The 15,356-nt window shown below is 48.5% G+C and overlaps 1 protein-coding gene across 3 annotated transcripts in view; it reads right to left on the reverse strand.

Annotated features, from left to right (window-relative positions):
• Window positions 1-166: 166 nt before the first annotated feature.
• SNTB2 (syntrophin beta 2) overlaps window positions 167-15,356 on the reverse strand; it is a 53,843-nt gene continuing 38,653 nt past the window's right edge. Inside the window, exons 5-7 of one of the 3 annotated variants that reach the window (XM_050922288.1) lie at window positions 12,752-12,948; window positions 6,792-6,976; window positions 167-6,150 (exon numbers count right to left, since the gene is read on the reverse strand). In XM_050922288.1, the coding sequence (XP_050778245.1) occupies window positions 6,058-6,150; window positions 6,792-6,976; window positions 12,752-12,948 (475 nt within the window). In that variant the 3' untranslated portion in view covers window positions 167-6,057. Of the gene's footprint in view, window positions 6,151-6,791; window positions 6,977-10,217; window positions 10,394-12,751; window positions 12,949-15,356 lie in introns of those variants that run through there. The other 2 variants (XM_050922289.1, XM_050922290.1) reach the window with 2 other exon arrangements.

Below are 15,356 nucleotides of genomic sequence, written 5' to 3' on the forward strand. Positions count from 1 at the left end.
AGGGGCACTGCACCACTGCACTGCTTGGGGTTTGTTTGTTGTTTTTTTTTTGGTTTGCTTGTGGCAGGAGGAGGACAGGGAGCAATGTTTTCCATCTTGAATGGCAAAATTACATCTGCATCTCCTACCCCAGACAAAACATTTTCCACAGAGAAAATCCCAAATATAAAAATCTAAAAGCATAAAAGCCTTTATTGTTATTTACAGTATAAAGGTTACACTTGCCCTTAGGTTACATTTTCATTTGTAATGTACAATACTATACAGTTAACATGCAACTCAAGGGACAATAGGTTGTCTATGCATCTATATTTATAGAGTACACATAAAGCTTTAATGTGATTGTAAAACACACAAACTCCCCTGCTTTTCTCACCACTTGGGTTATTTGGATTTGGTAACCTGGAAGTTCCAAAAGCTTGAGATTAAAAACATCAAAAAAGGAAGAATTGTATGAACAGTTAACTACAAAGAATACAAAAATAGAATTGATTGCATGTTACTTTAGTTTTTTCATGGGAGTGTTAAAGTCTGTGCCTTGATTATATCATATCAAACAGCACAGAGTTTGCACAGGTTAAAAAACAGTTTACTTGTAGTGGTTCGGTGCAATTTATTATTCAGGTGACCTGGGGCAGTTCTACCTACAGGGTTCTTGTCTTTAGGACCTGGGGCTTGTAATGCTCTATTTACCCAAATTGTAAACTTAACACTGATACACTGTAGTGAGATCCCCTACACTGGCTGATCCCAGACAGGCAGATATGCTAAAAGGAAAATGGAGCACCACAAACATTGATGTGCCGATGGGATTTTATTTTTTTAATTTTATTCGGCAGAGAAGAGATGTCACTGCAAATTATTTTTAAAACCGGGCAGAACCAGCCCTGTAGTTCCCCCAAATTCTAGAACATGAAAGTGCAATCAATGTTTTGATGTACTGTGTTGCAGGCCAGGATGCTGTAAGATCAGCAACAGAAACAGAATTAACCCATGTAGCAAAATCCTGGCAGCATAAAGGCAAAAGGCAGAGGTGGACTGGCTGTAGAGAACAGTTACTTAGCCTTACAGCAACCGTGGTGCTTCAAGATGCTCTGTCCATGTGGATCCCACAAAGCACGTGCACACCAGGAGTGGGATCCACAGCCAAAGACTTGAACATTTGCTTTTACTGGTTTCCCATCCATTTTCTTTATTGCTTAATATCTAATGCGAAGAGGCTACTGGCCTCCTTTTAAAGAAAAGTATAGCCTGGTTTCTACACGCAAGCAGTGCATAATTTCTGCCAGGGCTGAGCCACCTGGCACCTTTGGGCTTGGCATGTCAGTTAAGAAAGTGCAAAAATTGCTTGAAATCTGGCACCTCTTTCATTACAAATTAAGCCCCGCATGCCATGTCTGCTTTCAGTTGTGGGAACTAGCCACAAGCACAGAAATGTTGTATTGGAAAAAGCACAAGAATCTCCAAAGATTTTGCAGTGTATTAACTCTGAGAGTTGATCCCACAAGTGCTGTTTGAAGAGGAGTTGGTAGAAGAAATTGACTGACTAGAGGGGACCAATAGCTTTTAAAATCTACACAGCTTGTATAAGGTTTTGTAAACACCATTCACTAGTTTAATTCTGCACCACCATATGGTCATCCAGGCTGATAGGGCCATATTTAAGACATTTGTCTGCTCTTATTCCGGATAGAAAAGACAAGCTCAGCTTAAATACTCTCCTCTCTGGTTTCCAAGGATAATGTGGGATGCCTCTCAGTGGTGTATCTTCCACATGGAATGCTCTAACAGCTCTCCAGCTGCGGAGCTGGAGCACCACATGGGGCATTTCCTAGCTTTCCAACATACCACCTCACTCAAAAATCCAGAGGTTTGCATAGATGTGGGAGGGGGCAGGAGCAGAGTCTCTTGCAGACATTCTGGGGCCCTTTTCCCTACTTACAGGGAAAAGACAGGGCAAGCTCCCAGGAGTCTGAACATTTCCCCATATCTCTACACAGGCTCTGGGAAAAGGGGAGCCTGCTGCCACCAGAAACAAACGAGGCCAGGTGAGGCACATAGTGCATGTACTGCAGATAAATCTGGTACCTCAACACTTCTGGGGAGGAGCTGGGACACAGTGGGGGCTTCAGCATCAGAAATTCAGTCTGCAGAACAGGCTTTTAATACTAAGTTAAAACATTAAAAACCTTAAAAGCTAAGAGGACCTGAGCTTCCAGAGTAAGTGATGGCTCGCAGCGTTCCAAAAGGGCATGCAGCATTCTGTAACAGGACAGATATTTGGCATGAATGAAAGACAGCCCTGAGGAGACCTAGGCAGAGTGCAAACTGGCAAGTACTTAGGGGAAAATCTGATCCGCAACAGACCTGAGCCTCCATTCAGTGGACACTGATGCTCACACGAATGAGAAGATGGGTCAGGTTTGGACACAGGTTCTCTGGGAACTAGGCTGAGATCTCAGGGGCTTCACTGGTGAAGCAAGTCAGGATCGAATTCAGGCTTTGTGGCAAAAGGCTCAAACGTGATTGCTTACACAGGACAGAATGTCATTCCTAACACAGTGAAGCCTGGGAAGGAACCTGCATCTGTTGGGAGACAGTTTCAGGCTGGCAGCATGAGCCTTTCTGCACATGAACTATACCGTGTCTGATGCAAAGGGGAAGGCAGACCATACTCCGCGCACAAGGGGTGCCAGCTCAGCTTGCAGTGGGTGGTCATGACAAGGCAGTACTAAGCACTCCTCCACCTCCCAGAGAAATCCAAATCCAATCGAAATGAGTGCAAACCTCCTGTTAAACCAAACCACCATGTGCAATTCGATTTGGCGTCTATTCTTGACATTTCAGTTGCTACCTCAACCAGAGCTTTGCTAGTGACAGGCGATTTGGGAAGAGTTCACCCCACTGACAGCAAGTTTTGTACAGATCACGAGCAGTACTGACAATCAGTGGCCACCACCAGAGCTTAAAATAGCAACCACTCAACCTTAAGTGTCAGAGCAAAATAAAAAAAGCAGAGAAAGTGCTTAAGTCTACAAGTTCTTCCCTGAAATCCTCAGGGATATCTAACCCCTTGAAACCAGCCAGGGCACAACAGAATTTCCATAGCAGCTTATTAGGTAGTTTGCAGAACGAAGGAATAATATGGGGAGGGGGACTCTCCCATTTTATGTGATATCCTGACACTAATCTCACTTTCCAGTACAACAGGTGTGAATATTCCCCTGCTGATGGACCCTACATTTACCCTCGTAAACCTGGTTCCTAGCAAGCCATGTTTTCCTGGGAGAAGGCAGGACCTTGTCCAGAATTCTAATTTAAGTCGACTTGGGGCTTTTGGTAAGAGACCAAACTGCCTAGCCTCTAACTTGTAAAAAATATTCCAGATGCTTTACAGCCACCAATGTGGTGAAGCTGCAAATTAAACAAAAAAAACAGACATTTAGATAAGAAAATAGTCCAACATGGTAACAGCTTAATCACCCTATGGCATTAGGAGTATTTCTTTATGGGTTGTCTAAGAACTGAGGCTTAGAACTAGTCTGCTGTCCCTGGAGTAGATTTTTCACCATGCAGACTCTGTGCTTTCCAGCACTCGCTGTACTGATGGGACAAACCTCAACCATACTAGAGGTAAAATATCGTCTTTTAGAGCAGCTAAAATAGACTGAAGAGCTTAACAGCCTTGCGTTGGAATGACAACTCTTCCAGTTGGTCCACAGACCAAATAACAGTCTGTTGGGTGAACACAAACCTATCCAAATCAGTACTGTGCGGGAACTCTCACTTTATATTAACCTTATATTCACTTCACAAACCCCAATCAGCTAAGACACTATTCTAAGTATGTTATAACCTGGTGTGATTTGTTGTTTAAACAAACACGTTTCAACTGATTGGCCTTTGCTGGTTACTAAAATAGTGTTTGGAAGTGAGCTGCTAGGCATCAAGCATAGGCCACCTGGTTGTGAGGGGCTTGTGAAGAACATTTCCTCCCTAGGGTTTCAGCAGGCTGCTGTGCTGGCAGGACAATCTGGGCAAATCAGCTTTGCTTCATACCTCACTTAAAGGAAGTGTGCCCTCCAGGATCGCTTCTTTCCCAGAACAGGCTCGTGGTGTGTGAAGGCCAGGCTCAAGGCGGCATGCTCTTAGGTTCACCTCCAAAAGCTTTGTGCTGTGAACTCTCACCTTAAGTCTAGTTACATCAAGCTGTCGATCTGCGCTGCTAAGGAGACGGGCTACCGTACTGGTCTGCAGGTGGCGTAAGTGTCCCACTGCTCTAGCCAGTCTCAGAAAGCTCAGTACACTGGTAACTTGTGAAGCTGAATCCCAGGAGTTAATCCTGAGCAACCTATACTGAGAATCAAACGCTCACAGGTGCTAGAGGTGCTCCAAGGAAGCAAGCAGAGCCTCAAAAGGACTGTCCAAGCCACCTGCTGTGTGCACGCAGTGGGCTCCTGGAGTCCCTGTCCCCCATCTCTAGGTGTCCCAGGCACAGTTCTTCCCAAGCATGAGAGAGACCAGAAATCTAAGAAGAGAACAGGAGGGTGCAGGCCCTGCTGAAGGTCTGGGTTATGCAGTGAAATCCGTTTCTCAGAGTTCTGAGCCAGGCTGCATTGCCGGGTGGCTTGAGTCCTTTTGGGAAGAGGTCAGTGATGTGCTGGGAGGTGGCTTCCAAACGCCCTGTGTTCAAATTCTGCCACCAGAGTGAAGGAAGCACTGCAATTTCCCTGCCTCTTGTGGATGAGCTGCCTCCCCTCAGCCCTGCAGATGCTTCAGAAGACTTTCTTTAGGAATGGGACAGGCTGTGCCAACTAACATTGCAAGCATGCACACAGCTCTGCATGGCTTGAAAGCTGGTCCCTCTCAGCGACAGAAGTTGGTCCAATAAAATATACCATCTCCCCTACCTTGTCGCCCAGGTATTTCAAAGTCATTCACAGGCCCCGTCACCCATCTCTCTGCAGCACACACACCTGGGCACATGGGCTTGGCACAGGCAGAGGGAGACAGACAGCCCAGCACTAGGAAAGGAGAGGGTGCTGCTAATGTCTCAGGAGGAAGTTGCCAGGCCCAGAGGCTGTGCGCATCACTATATGGGCATCAGCTGCTTTACATATTCCAGCTCGTCTCAGAACATGCAACCAGCTGGCCCTTCTGTGCCTCCGATCCAGCCATGTGGCATCTGTCCAGTCACATTTGACCATCGGGGGCCTCGATAAGAAGCATCAGTGAAAAGCACCAAGTGCTCTGTATTTAGGATGTTTCCAGGTGCCCAAAGCAAGTCAGAAAAGTGACTGAAATCTCCCTATCCATCCCACTCAGCAAGGGGGATCTAAACCCACTGGCTAGTGAGAAGGACAGGCCTCTTCCTTACCAAGGATCCCTGGGAAAGTGGCTTTGTGGCAACAGAGGGAGCTGGGTCAGCTTGGAACAAGCTGAGGGCGGGGACTCATGGAACACACTTCCAGAGTGACCAGCACTGAACTCCCAGACTCCTCATCTCCATCTCCAGTAAAGCACCAACCCACCTTACACCAAAGGCACATTTGGTAAGCAATAAAAATGGCGTCATAAGGACTGATTCTAGTTCCAACCCTAACCTCCCCCCTCACAGTCCCATGCCAATGGCTCTTCTTGCAACAGATGAGTGCCAGATGCTCAGCTTGACGCTGAGTCTTCAGGGTGACAATCGAATCCCAGGAGTGTCAGGAAGAAGAGTCTCAAATTGCCAGCAGCCAGGAAGTGGCTGGAAACTGAGAATGTGAGAACCACATCTCCTCTGATCTGAGTATTGAGCTACCAGCAGCAGTCTGGCCTCAGTATTTTCTAGGCATGTGGCGCAGTTATTCCAGGGGATTGTGGAGAGGCTGGAGTTTCTGGCTATGGCTTTGAGGAGAGCAGGAGCTTCCTTCCACACCATCATGGTTCTGGCATGAGTCAGTCTTTGTCAAGGCACTGGTACTGCAGGAGGACACCACAAACTAGGGTCTTTTGTGCTTTTTTGCTGCTGGGACAGTAGATGTGTTGTTCAGGGCTGTTGGGACCCTTCACCTCTTACACAAGCAGTCCCATACGGGTGACTTTGGCTGACAAGAAAGTGTGCAACATAAAAACAATAGGTTTCGGACAGGAGTGCAGGTCCAGAGTCTGGAGAGAAAGCACAAGAGATGCTGTCAGTCCCACACATAGCACAGGGCTCTACTTGGAGCAGAAGTGTCAGTGTACAGATTGCAAACAAATCACCCCAAGACAGTGTTTTCAGCTCCCACTCAACCACAGAGCCCAATGGTTACAAAGAGCTTCTCACACAGCAGGGAAGAGCAGATCTTGAGCTGGGCTTTCCCCCTGGGAAATGCCAATCCCACACCCCCAATTCCAAAGGTGATGGAAAAGCTAGGCCCAAAGCACCGAGGGCCTGTAATCACCATGAGGCCACACTGCTCAGTCTGGCTTCAACGAGCAACAGACTCTCAATCCACCTGCCCCTTGGGATCTGAGTGTGAGGTGTCTGCACGGTAATGATTAGGGATCAGCCACCAGCATGGTGTGGGAAGAACTGGCTCTCCTGGTATGTCTAAGCAGACAGGGATCCTTTGGCCCAATGGTACCCAGCTTGTGAGACTGGAATCTCCCAGGGCAGGTGAGGGCCACAGGGGGTGGTATGGGAGAGACAGACTTTAAGCACCTGAAATTAACTCAAGTCACACAGTAGTTTGACAACAGACAAGCCCAAATCCTTCCCACTCCACAAAATACACATCACGGCACATCCCCAGCCCCATTCTCACCAGCTCCCCCTCAGGGCCACCAAAATCCAAGTACAGGTTCCTGATGCCATCATCTGCAGACACTCTAAGCTTCTCAAAGGGGTAGAGGAACAGGGTGCGACTGGAGCCTGCCTCCTCCCTGGAGAGAGTGAATCCATTTTCATAATGGACTGTGAGCTTCACCTCCTGACCATTCAAAGTGCAGCCTGCACAGAAACAGAGCACAGAACCTCAAAAGCAGCCAGCCAGCTCAGAGAACATGCCCCCTAGCCCCCTCGCCACTGCAAAGACAGAGCCTGCAACCGCTGCACTGGACCCTGTGTCCCAACATTAAGAATATAAGAACGGCCAGACTGGGTCAGACCAAATGTCCACCAAGCCCAGTATCCTGTCTTCCAACAGTGGCCAATGGCAGGTGCCCCAAAGGGAATGAACAGAACAGGGAATCATCAAGTGATCCATCCCCTGTCATCCATTCCCAGCTTCTGGCAAACAGAGGCTAGGGACATCATCCCTTCCCCTCCTTGCTAATAGCCATTGATGGACCTAACCTCCAGGAATGTATCTAGTTCTGTTTTGAACCCTGTTATAGTCTTGGCCTTCACAACATCCTCTGACAAGGCGTTCCACAGGCTGACTGTACGTTGTGTGAAAAAATACTTCCTTTTGTTTTAAACCTGCTGCCTATTCATTTCATTTGGTGACCCCTAGTTCTTGTGTTATGAGGAAGAGTAAATGACACTTCCTTATCTACTTTTTCCACACCAGTCATGATTTTATAGACCTCTATCATATCCCCCCTTAGTTGCCTTTTTTCCAAGGTGAAAAGTCCCAGTCTTAGTAATCTCTCCTCACATGGCAGCTGTTCCAGACCCCTAATCATTTTTGTTGCTCTTTTCTAAACTTTTTCCAATTCCAATACATCTTTTCTGAGATTGGCAACCACATCTGCACGCAGCATTCAAGATGTGGACGTACCATGGATTAAGTATAGGAGATATGATATTTTCTGTCTCATTATCTATCCCTTTCTTAATGACTCCCAACATTCTGTTTGCTTTTTTGACTGTTGCTGCACATTGAGTGGATGATTTCAGAGAACTAGCCACAATGACTCCAAGATCTCGGTCTTGAGTGGTAACAGCTGATTTAGACCCCATCGTTTTATATGTACAGTTGGGATTGTGTTCCAATGTGCATTACTTTGCATTTATCAACACTGAATTTCATTTGCCATTTTGTTGCCCCGTCATCTAGTTTTGACAGATCCTTTTGTAGCACTTCAGAATCTGCCTGAGACTTAACTATCGTGAGTAGCTTTGTAACTTCTGCACATTTTGCCACCTGACTGTTCACCCCTTTTTCCAGATCATTTATGAACACGTTGAATAGGACTGGTCCCAGTACAGATCTCCTTTGTCCGCATGCTTGTGAACCCCCTCAAAGAATTCTAGTAGATAAGCAAGGCATGATTTCCCTTTACAAAAAACATGTTGACTCTTCCAACAAATTATGATCATCTATGTGTCTGACAATTGTTCTTTACTATAGTTTCAACCAGTTTGCCTGGTACTGAAGTAAGAGTCACTGGCCTGTAATTCCAGAGGTGACCCCGGCAGCCCTTTTTAAAAATTGGCATCACATTAGCTATCCTTCAGTCATTTGATACAGAAGCTGATTGAAATGATAGGTTACCAACTACAGTTAGTGCTACAATTTCACATCTGAGCTATTTCAGAACTCTTGGGTGAATACTGTCTTGTCCTGGTGACTTATTACTGTTTAATTGATCAATTTGTTCCAAAACCTCCTCTAATGACACCTCAATCTGGGACAGTTCCTCAGATCTGTCACCTAAAAAGAATGGCTCAGGTTTGGGAATCTCCCTCACATCCTCAGCCAAGACGACTGATGCAAAGAATTCATTTAGTTTCTCCGCAATGGCCTTATCCTTGAGTGCTCCTTCTGTGCTCACTGTGAGCACAAGGGCAGAGAAGGGGTCTACTCGCCCCTGGATGGGTGCAGGAGAGTGACCAAACCGACCTGGATGTGTGTAGTGAAGGTGAAGCATTTCCATGCTAGTGCATCAGCTGTACCATTAATGCTACAGACTAGGCCAGCGTGAAATCAGGCTGCCCATGGAATTGCAAGGGACACATCTGCTGCTCTGTGAATTCACACAGGAGTATTATTTGAGTCCATGCCCTTGTGTACCTAGCGTATAAAAGCATCAGGAAGGGACACTGGGGTGTTTCCTGGCTCTTGGATGAGACTGGCAGTGCCCTTTGTGAAGCCAGGAAATTCACCATGCTGCTGACAGCCCAGAGAGCACACAAATGGAACCACTGCACAGAAAAAGGGAAGAGACTGGGGACCGTGCGGGGTTCAGAGCAGACATCTCTGGGACAGGGATGCTGTCACCTGCTACAGCTAGAACCAAGGAGCAGAGACTGGCAGATGTCGCCGAGGGAAGAAATACCTCAGGAAAGCCAAAGCAGCAGCATGATGGTGAGGACACTAGCAGAGGAAGCATCTCAGAAAAGCAGAAAGCCTGGGATTTCAATCATGTAACTAGATGGGTACAGGATGACTAATATCCTGCTGGATCCTGGGATGGTACATCTGTCAGAGCCACTCTGGCTGTGTCCCAGGACAGCATGGGGGCAGCTCAACCTGGAACATCCTTGAGGCACCAGCATGACACAGGATCTGCGCCCAGGAAGAGCACGATTGCTCGGTTTGTGTCTTCACAGCTTGGCAGCGAGAGGGGCGGGAAACACAGGATGAACTAACTCACCAAGAATGCACAGGGCGGTGGCTTAGCCTGTCAGTATAGGCCTGCCTTCCGCTCTCCAGTCTCTTTCCGAAACCCATCTCATCCAATACTTAAAGATGAAAAGAAAGCTCTCTGGGGTTTCTCTGCTCACTGTGGACAAAGATCTCACAGTAATGATCAGGGATCAGAGAGACGATTAGTCTGTTCTGGACTCTCCTATCAAGGGGAACCTGAGAAGGACAAGATTTAGGTTTGGGATGTATAAAGATGACCTGAAAGCATTTTTAAAAGTTGTTTTTCTACTTGTCTTTTACTGTTTGTCATGCAATCGTGGCTATTCAATTTTTCCTGGAGGACTCAGGATAGAATGTGAACCTTTTTCAGGCCTTATGTTGGAGCAGGACCTGAATCTTCACAAAATGCTTTTCTCCCGACTATTTTTAGGCCTTTGAGTTAATAAAACTGTGCAACAGTTTCAATAAAAATCTATTCCCACCTCAACCAAAGTTTACTTGCATGGCATATCAATCCTACCAGTTCTCCAGACATTCGAAGTCTCCCAGGAAACCAGGGTAGGTAAGACTTGAATTTCCAATGGAGAAAAACAAAGTAGATTCAATTCCCGCCCCCACCCTCAAGGCCTTTAACAGATTAGAAAGCAGCCAAAAAGGGACAAGTCCATCACTCCCCCCTAGATTTTTACTTTTTGCCTAGATTGCCTGTCACATCTAAGGCTGTGGAACTTGTTCACTCACGGAGAGCCACTCCCTGTCAGCAGTCATGCATCAGGTCCTGTTTTTGAAAGACTTCAAGCAGTTGTGTGCAGTATCAGGGGACTTGCATTTGTCTGTAACAGAGGACAAGGCAGGGTGTGTATGGGGGGGGGGGGGGGGAAGAGTCTGAAATGTGTGACATCACTCAGGTGTTTCTGGTTCATCTGTGAAATACTACAAGGCCAGCCAAGCCTGCTCTCCCACCAAGTCTTCCCTTCGCTGCCATGTTTAGCCTTAGTTTTCACCAGCCAGATTTCTATTGCCAAACCAATCAGCAGCACATTCTTGGGTTTTGTTTGAAGGAGGGTATATCATGCAACCAACACAAGACTATTAACTGCTCCTTAGCCTAACCTCAAAAGCAGCCCGTCACTTCTGCACCGTCCCAACGAGAGCAGCTTTCCCTAGCGCACAGCCTATTTTTCAGATGCTCTGTTTTTGATGCCTAGTGGCATCTGGAATCTTTCCGCTTGTGGCAGCAATTTTATTACCTCAACTGGCACCATACAGGGCTCTGGGGTGCCTGATACATCACTGACCACCTACTGCCAACAAGACAGCTGCCATTACAGATGCTGAAGGACAAGGCATGATGGGGAGCAGGCAGACTGCACGAGAGTATAGCCTTTAGGGAGAGGACTCCTGATGGAAAGAACTGGCTGAAGGGCCCCTTCACACAAAACTCGCAGGATCATCATGCAGAGGGCTGTAGTAGTGCTTGTGGAAGGTGCTGGCTCCCAAGCCAATATTCTCCTTGCAGCAATTAAGCTGCCATTGCAGCAGGATGGAAGCTGGTCTGCCACCTCACATTAGCTTTTCCCAGTAAGATGATTGTCAGAAATAACAATTAGAGCCTTCAAAAGGTGGAAGGACTTGTAGAATGGGTTCTATTCTCTTCTGAACACTTGTGGAAAGCTATTCCCATTGCTGGGTTTTCTGCACTGCTGCACAACATACAACCCTTAAGCCATAGGTAACAGACTGACCCAAACCTCTCAGCCTAGAACAGAGGTTGGCAACCTTTCAGAAGTGTTGTGCCGAGTCTTCATTTATTCACTGTAATTTAAGGTTTTGCATGCCAGTCATACATTTTAATGTTTTTAGAAGTCTATAATATATAACTAAACTATTGTTGTATGTAAAGTAAACAAGGTTTTTAAAATGTTTAAGAAGCTTCATTTAAAATTAAATTAAAATGCAAAACCCCCCCGGATCCATGGCCAAGACCCGGGCAGTGTGAGTGCCACTGAAAATCAGCTTACATGCCACTTTCAGCACGCATGCCATAGGTTGCCTACCCCTGGCCTAGAACTTCATTTTTGGCTGTTTCTATCTCTCTGCTATTGAGCCCTCTCCCGCCCCCAAGCTGGAAGACTCCAGCTAGCAAGGCTGAGACTAGGTTTTCTAAGTGCACAGGGGTCACTTCACACCCTCACTGGCTGAAATGATTTCCATGCCCAGGGACGTACTGTCCAGCTCCTCTCTGTTCTCAAATCTACAGGCAGCCTCACGTGTTCAGAATGCAGGAACAAAGCTGGCTTTCCCAGCACTCAGCTCCAGCTGCATGCCGGAAGGATGTCTCAGAATCACAGATTCTGCCAATCACACTGTGGTCACAGCACCTCCGGATATTAGTGATGCTGTCCTTACACTGGGGAGATGGACCAATGGCCAGAGTCCAGATGGATAAAACTTTCCACTCAGGATTGTCTGCCTACCAAGAGGGCCACACATTCCACATAACTCAAGAAACCAGCACACACTTGGCAGTGCCGAGGCAATGAAGATATGTTGTGCACCACCTGGGGCTGAGAGATAATTGGCTTCCTTTTGATTAGGCTGCTCTACCAACCAGTTAGGCGTGAACTGTAATCAGCCTTCCAGTTTCACTGCACTATCACTACCATCACCTCTGGGACACCGGCCATCTCTGAGCACATGAAAACATTCAGATCTTCCCATGTCAAGAGGTAGAGAAGGGCAAGGCATTCACTCCAACTGTACCTGGGCTCCGTTACAGACTAGCAAGAGTACCTCGGTTATAGCAGAGGACACCCCTCATCCAAGAGGCAGAGCTCTGAGCAGTCCACATGGCCCCACCATGACCTCCAGAAGCGCAGTCACTGAGCCGAGACTCCAGGCTATGCAGTTTAGCCTGAACAGACTGGGCGCCTTAGTGTTAAGTTTCCCACACTTACTTTTCTTGTGTCCCTCATGAGTCTTAATTCCAAACCATGTCCCACAACTCTCTCGTGTGTGTTTGTAAAAGCTAAGCAGCCCCGCATCGAAGCCCTCACAGGCCTGGCTCTGCTCAGCTAGGGAGAGCTGCTGAGACCCAGTTCCAGAGAGTAGGTGATAAACTGACTGCTTGGCAGTTGAGCAACTCAGGAAGGAGCAGTGGGGCTGCAGATAGTTACTGCCCCCCAGCGTACCTACGGACACCTCCTTTATCAGCTCCGCAGCAGTGTGGCAGCCCTGAACTAGCATCCTGGTCCAGGAGGAGAGGTCCCGATGCGTCTCCACCCTGAAAACGTGCATTTCAATGCCCTGGCGAGATCCTGTCCTCGTTGCAAAGGTGAGCTCGGATCCCGGAGAAGGTGATCTGCGCCCGGAGCCAGAGTGAACCAGCCTGCAGATCACATGGGAGAGAAGAGGGAAATCAGTGCGACTGCACAGTGGCCAGGGAGACATCATTCCAGGACACTGCTGCTTCCCAACATGGGGGGGCAGCAAGCTGTGGTTCATTAACAAACCTCTATCACGGGGCCAGGAGGGAGGGAGGTCTCCCTGGGAGAATGCTGCTTTTGTTCATTCATTCAGATTTATTGGCTGGCGAGTGGCTGAGCTGTGACTTATGCTGCCCGTAAGCCACTGTTTGAGCCAACTTGCTCCTGGACAGTGACCTGGGGAAGCCACATGCATGGGCCACACAACACTCACCTTTCCCCAGTGCACACATCCAACACCCAGTCATGTGTCACGTGGGGAAAACCCAGCACCAACCAGACCAACCACTCCCAGCTTGATCTGCCGCCACCTCCCATCACACACAGCCTCCTCTCTGTCAGTGGACCCAGGGCGCCTCAGAAATCCGTCCACCAGAGCAGCAGCCAGGCAGTGATGGAGAAGGTCAGAGCAGACTAGGGAGACATTGCTCACAGGCTGAGCGAGGCATTAGACACACACGAGGCAGTGCCCTGGGGAGATGGGCAGTAACACAATTAACACTAGTTAAACTGCTCTCTCCTTACATGGGTAGCAGGCTGGCAAAGGCACACTCCTTAGTGCACAGGGCTGGGGGTTCTCTGGGCAGATGCACTAGAGAGATGCAGCTAGCTCCCCTCCCTCCTCTCAGCTGGTGCAACCAAGGGCTGCCTGGAACCAGACAGCTGGAGCCCAGCCCTGTGGAGGTGGCAGGTGACATTCTGATGAGCCACATGACACAATGGGCAAGACGCCCAGAGTCTGCAGATGCCAGGCAGGGATCAGCCTGTTCCAGGAGGCCTCAAGCCAGATGTTATAGAAATGCTCAGGCTAGAGGAATGTTTCCCTCCGATGGTCCTGGCTGCTGAAGGCTTGGCAGGGAACATGAACTGATCCAGCGGCAGGACCTGCACACGCCCCTATGAGCGTCACAGGGAGGCTTGAGCAATGGATGCGAACATGACACCAAGGCCCCACGGAGCCTGCTCAGGCAGGCCAAACCTTCCCTCTGGCAGCAGGACAGCCCCTCCAGCTCCCAGCAAGGCTGGACTCAGGCTGCTAGCAAAGCAGCAAAGCTAGGACTCCTCTCAGGGAGACAGGGCTAGAAATGAAAAGGTAAGTAGCCAAGAGCCCCCTCCCAGCACTCAAGCAGCCCAACACAAGATGCATGCAGACATCTCACCATGCTGAGCGCCTGCAGCCCCTCCTATGTCAGGGGACCCCCGCTCTGATCACAGCAGCTGCGCTCCCTGCCCCAACAACAACAAAACACTCTTGTTTTGGAGGCTGTAATGGCTGTCTGAAATACAGGCTTGTCAGCACACCATGCTCTGCTCCCTTTCACTTGCAGGACAGGTGGCAAGAGTGGGCCTGGGAGGAGAACACACATGCACCATGCCCCATAGATCATCATGGAAGGAGTTAGCAGGGCAATAACAACACCTAAGTCACCACAGAGAAGGCGAAAGTTTGGTATGGACTCCAGCAGGAGCACATGCTTTCTGCAGATGCTGCCAGGCAGCCAAGGCTGGTTTCACAGTCCTTAGCTCACCAGCGCCTCCCAGAGATACCAACACTGGTCAGCCTGATTTCCAGGTGAGCATTGGCTGTTCATGGTATTCTAGTAGCCAGAGCTTCATGGTGGTCACCTTTGCCTCTTGGTCTATGCTAGGGCCACAGGGCTAGGTTCTGTGTGGACTGGAATGAACGCCGTGGCAGGGCTGGGAGAGGCAGGGACATTCTCTCAGTGCTCAGAGCAGGAGTGCATTAGTTTACAGAAAGTCTCTTATGCTGTAAGCACACTCAGGGGCTGGAATGTTTGCAGCTCTGTATTAGTGTTGAGTGCCTACTGCTAAGCCTGTCTCATCCTTCAGCGCGAGCATTCCGTGTCATTTACGAAAATGTCACCGTCTTGCAGAATCCCTGGGAGTTTGCGATCCCTTTCCCCAGCAATGCCCAGTGCCTTGTGGCTTACAGCTCCTGGGAGGGCTGGGCCACACACACTGGCTTATTACAGGGTTACTCTGGGCTGCTGGCCACGTTAAGAATCAGAGTTATGGGCCCAACAAGAGCAACTGGAAGAAACTGGCCTTTTACCAGGTGATTTATCAGAGGCCTGCATTGCTGTGTGAGCGAATAGGAGCCAAAACTCAAAGCCACTAGCCAACGGTGGCTGAGAGAGTGATGGCCTGAGCACAGCTAGCCCTCCCCTGACTCTCCCACTTGCTACCAGGAAAAGCAGCCTAGTCTCTGCTGATTTGCCAGAGGGGTAATAGCTACTAGCAGTCCTGCCGCCGAGCAATGTTTGTGGGAGGGCTGCCTCGGCTGCTCTGA

This window comes from Gopherus flavomarginatus, chromosome 14 (assembly GCF_025201925.1).
Source record: "Gopherus flavomarginatus isolate rGopFla2 chromosome 14, rGopFla2.mat.asm, whole genome shotgun sequence".
Lineage (NCBI taxonomy): Eukaryota > Metazoa > Chordata > Testudines > Testudinidae > Gopherus > Gopherus flavomarginatus.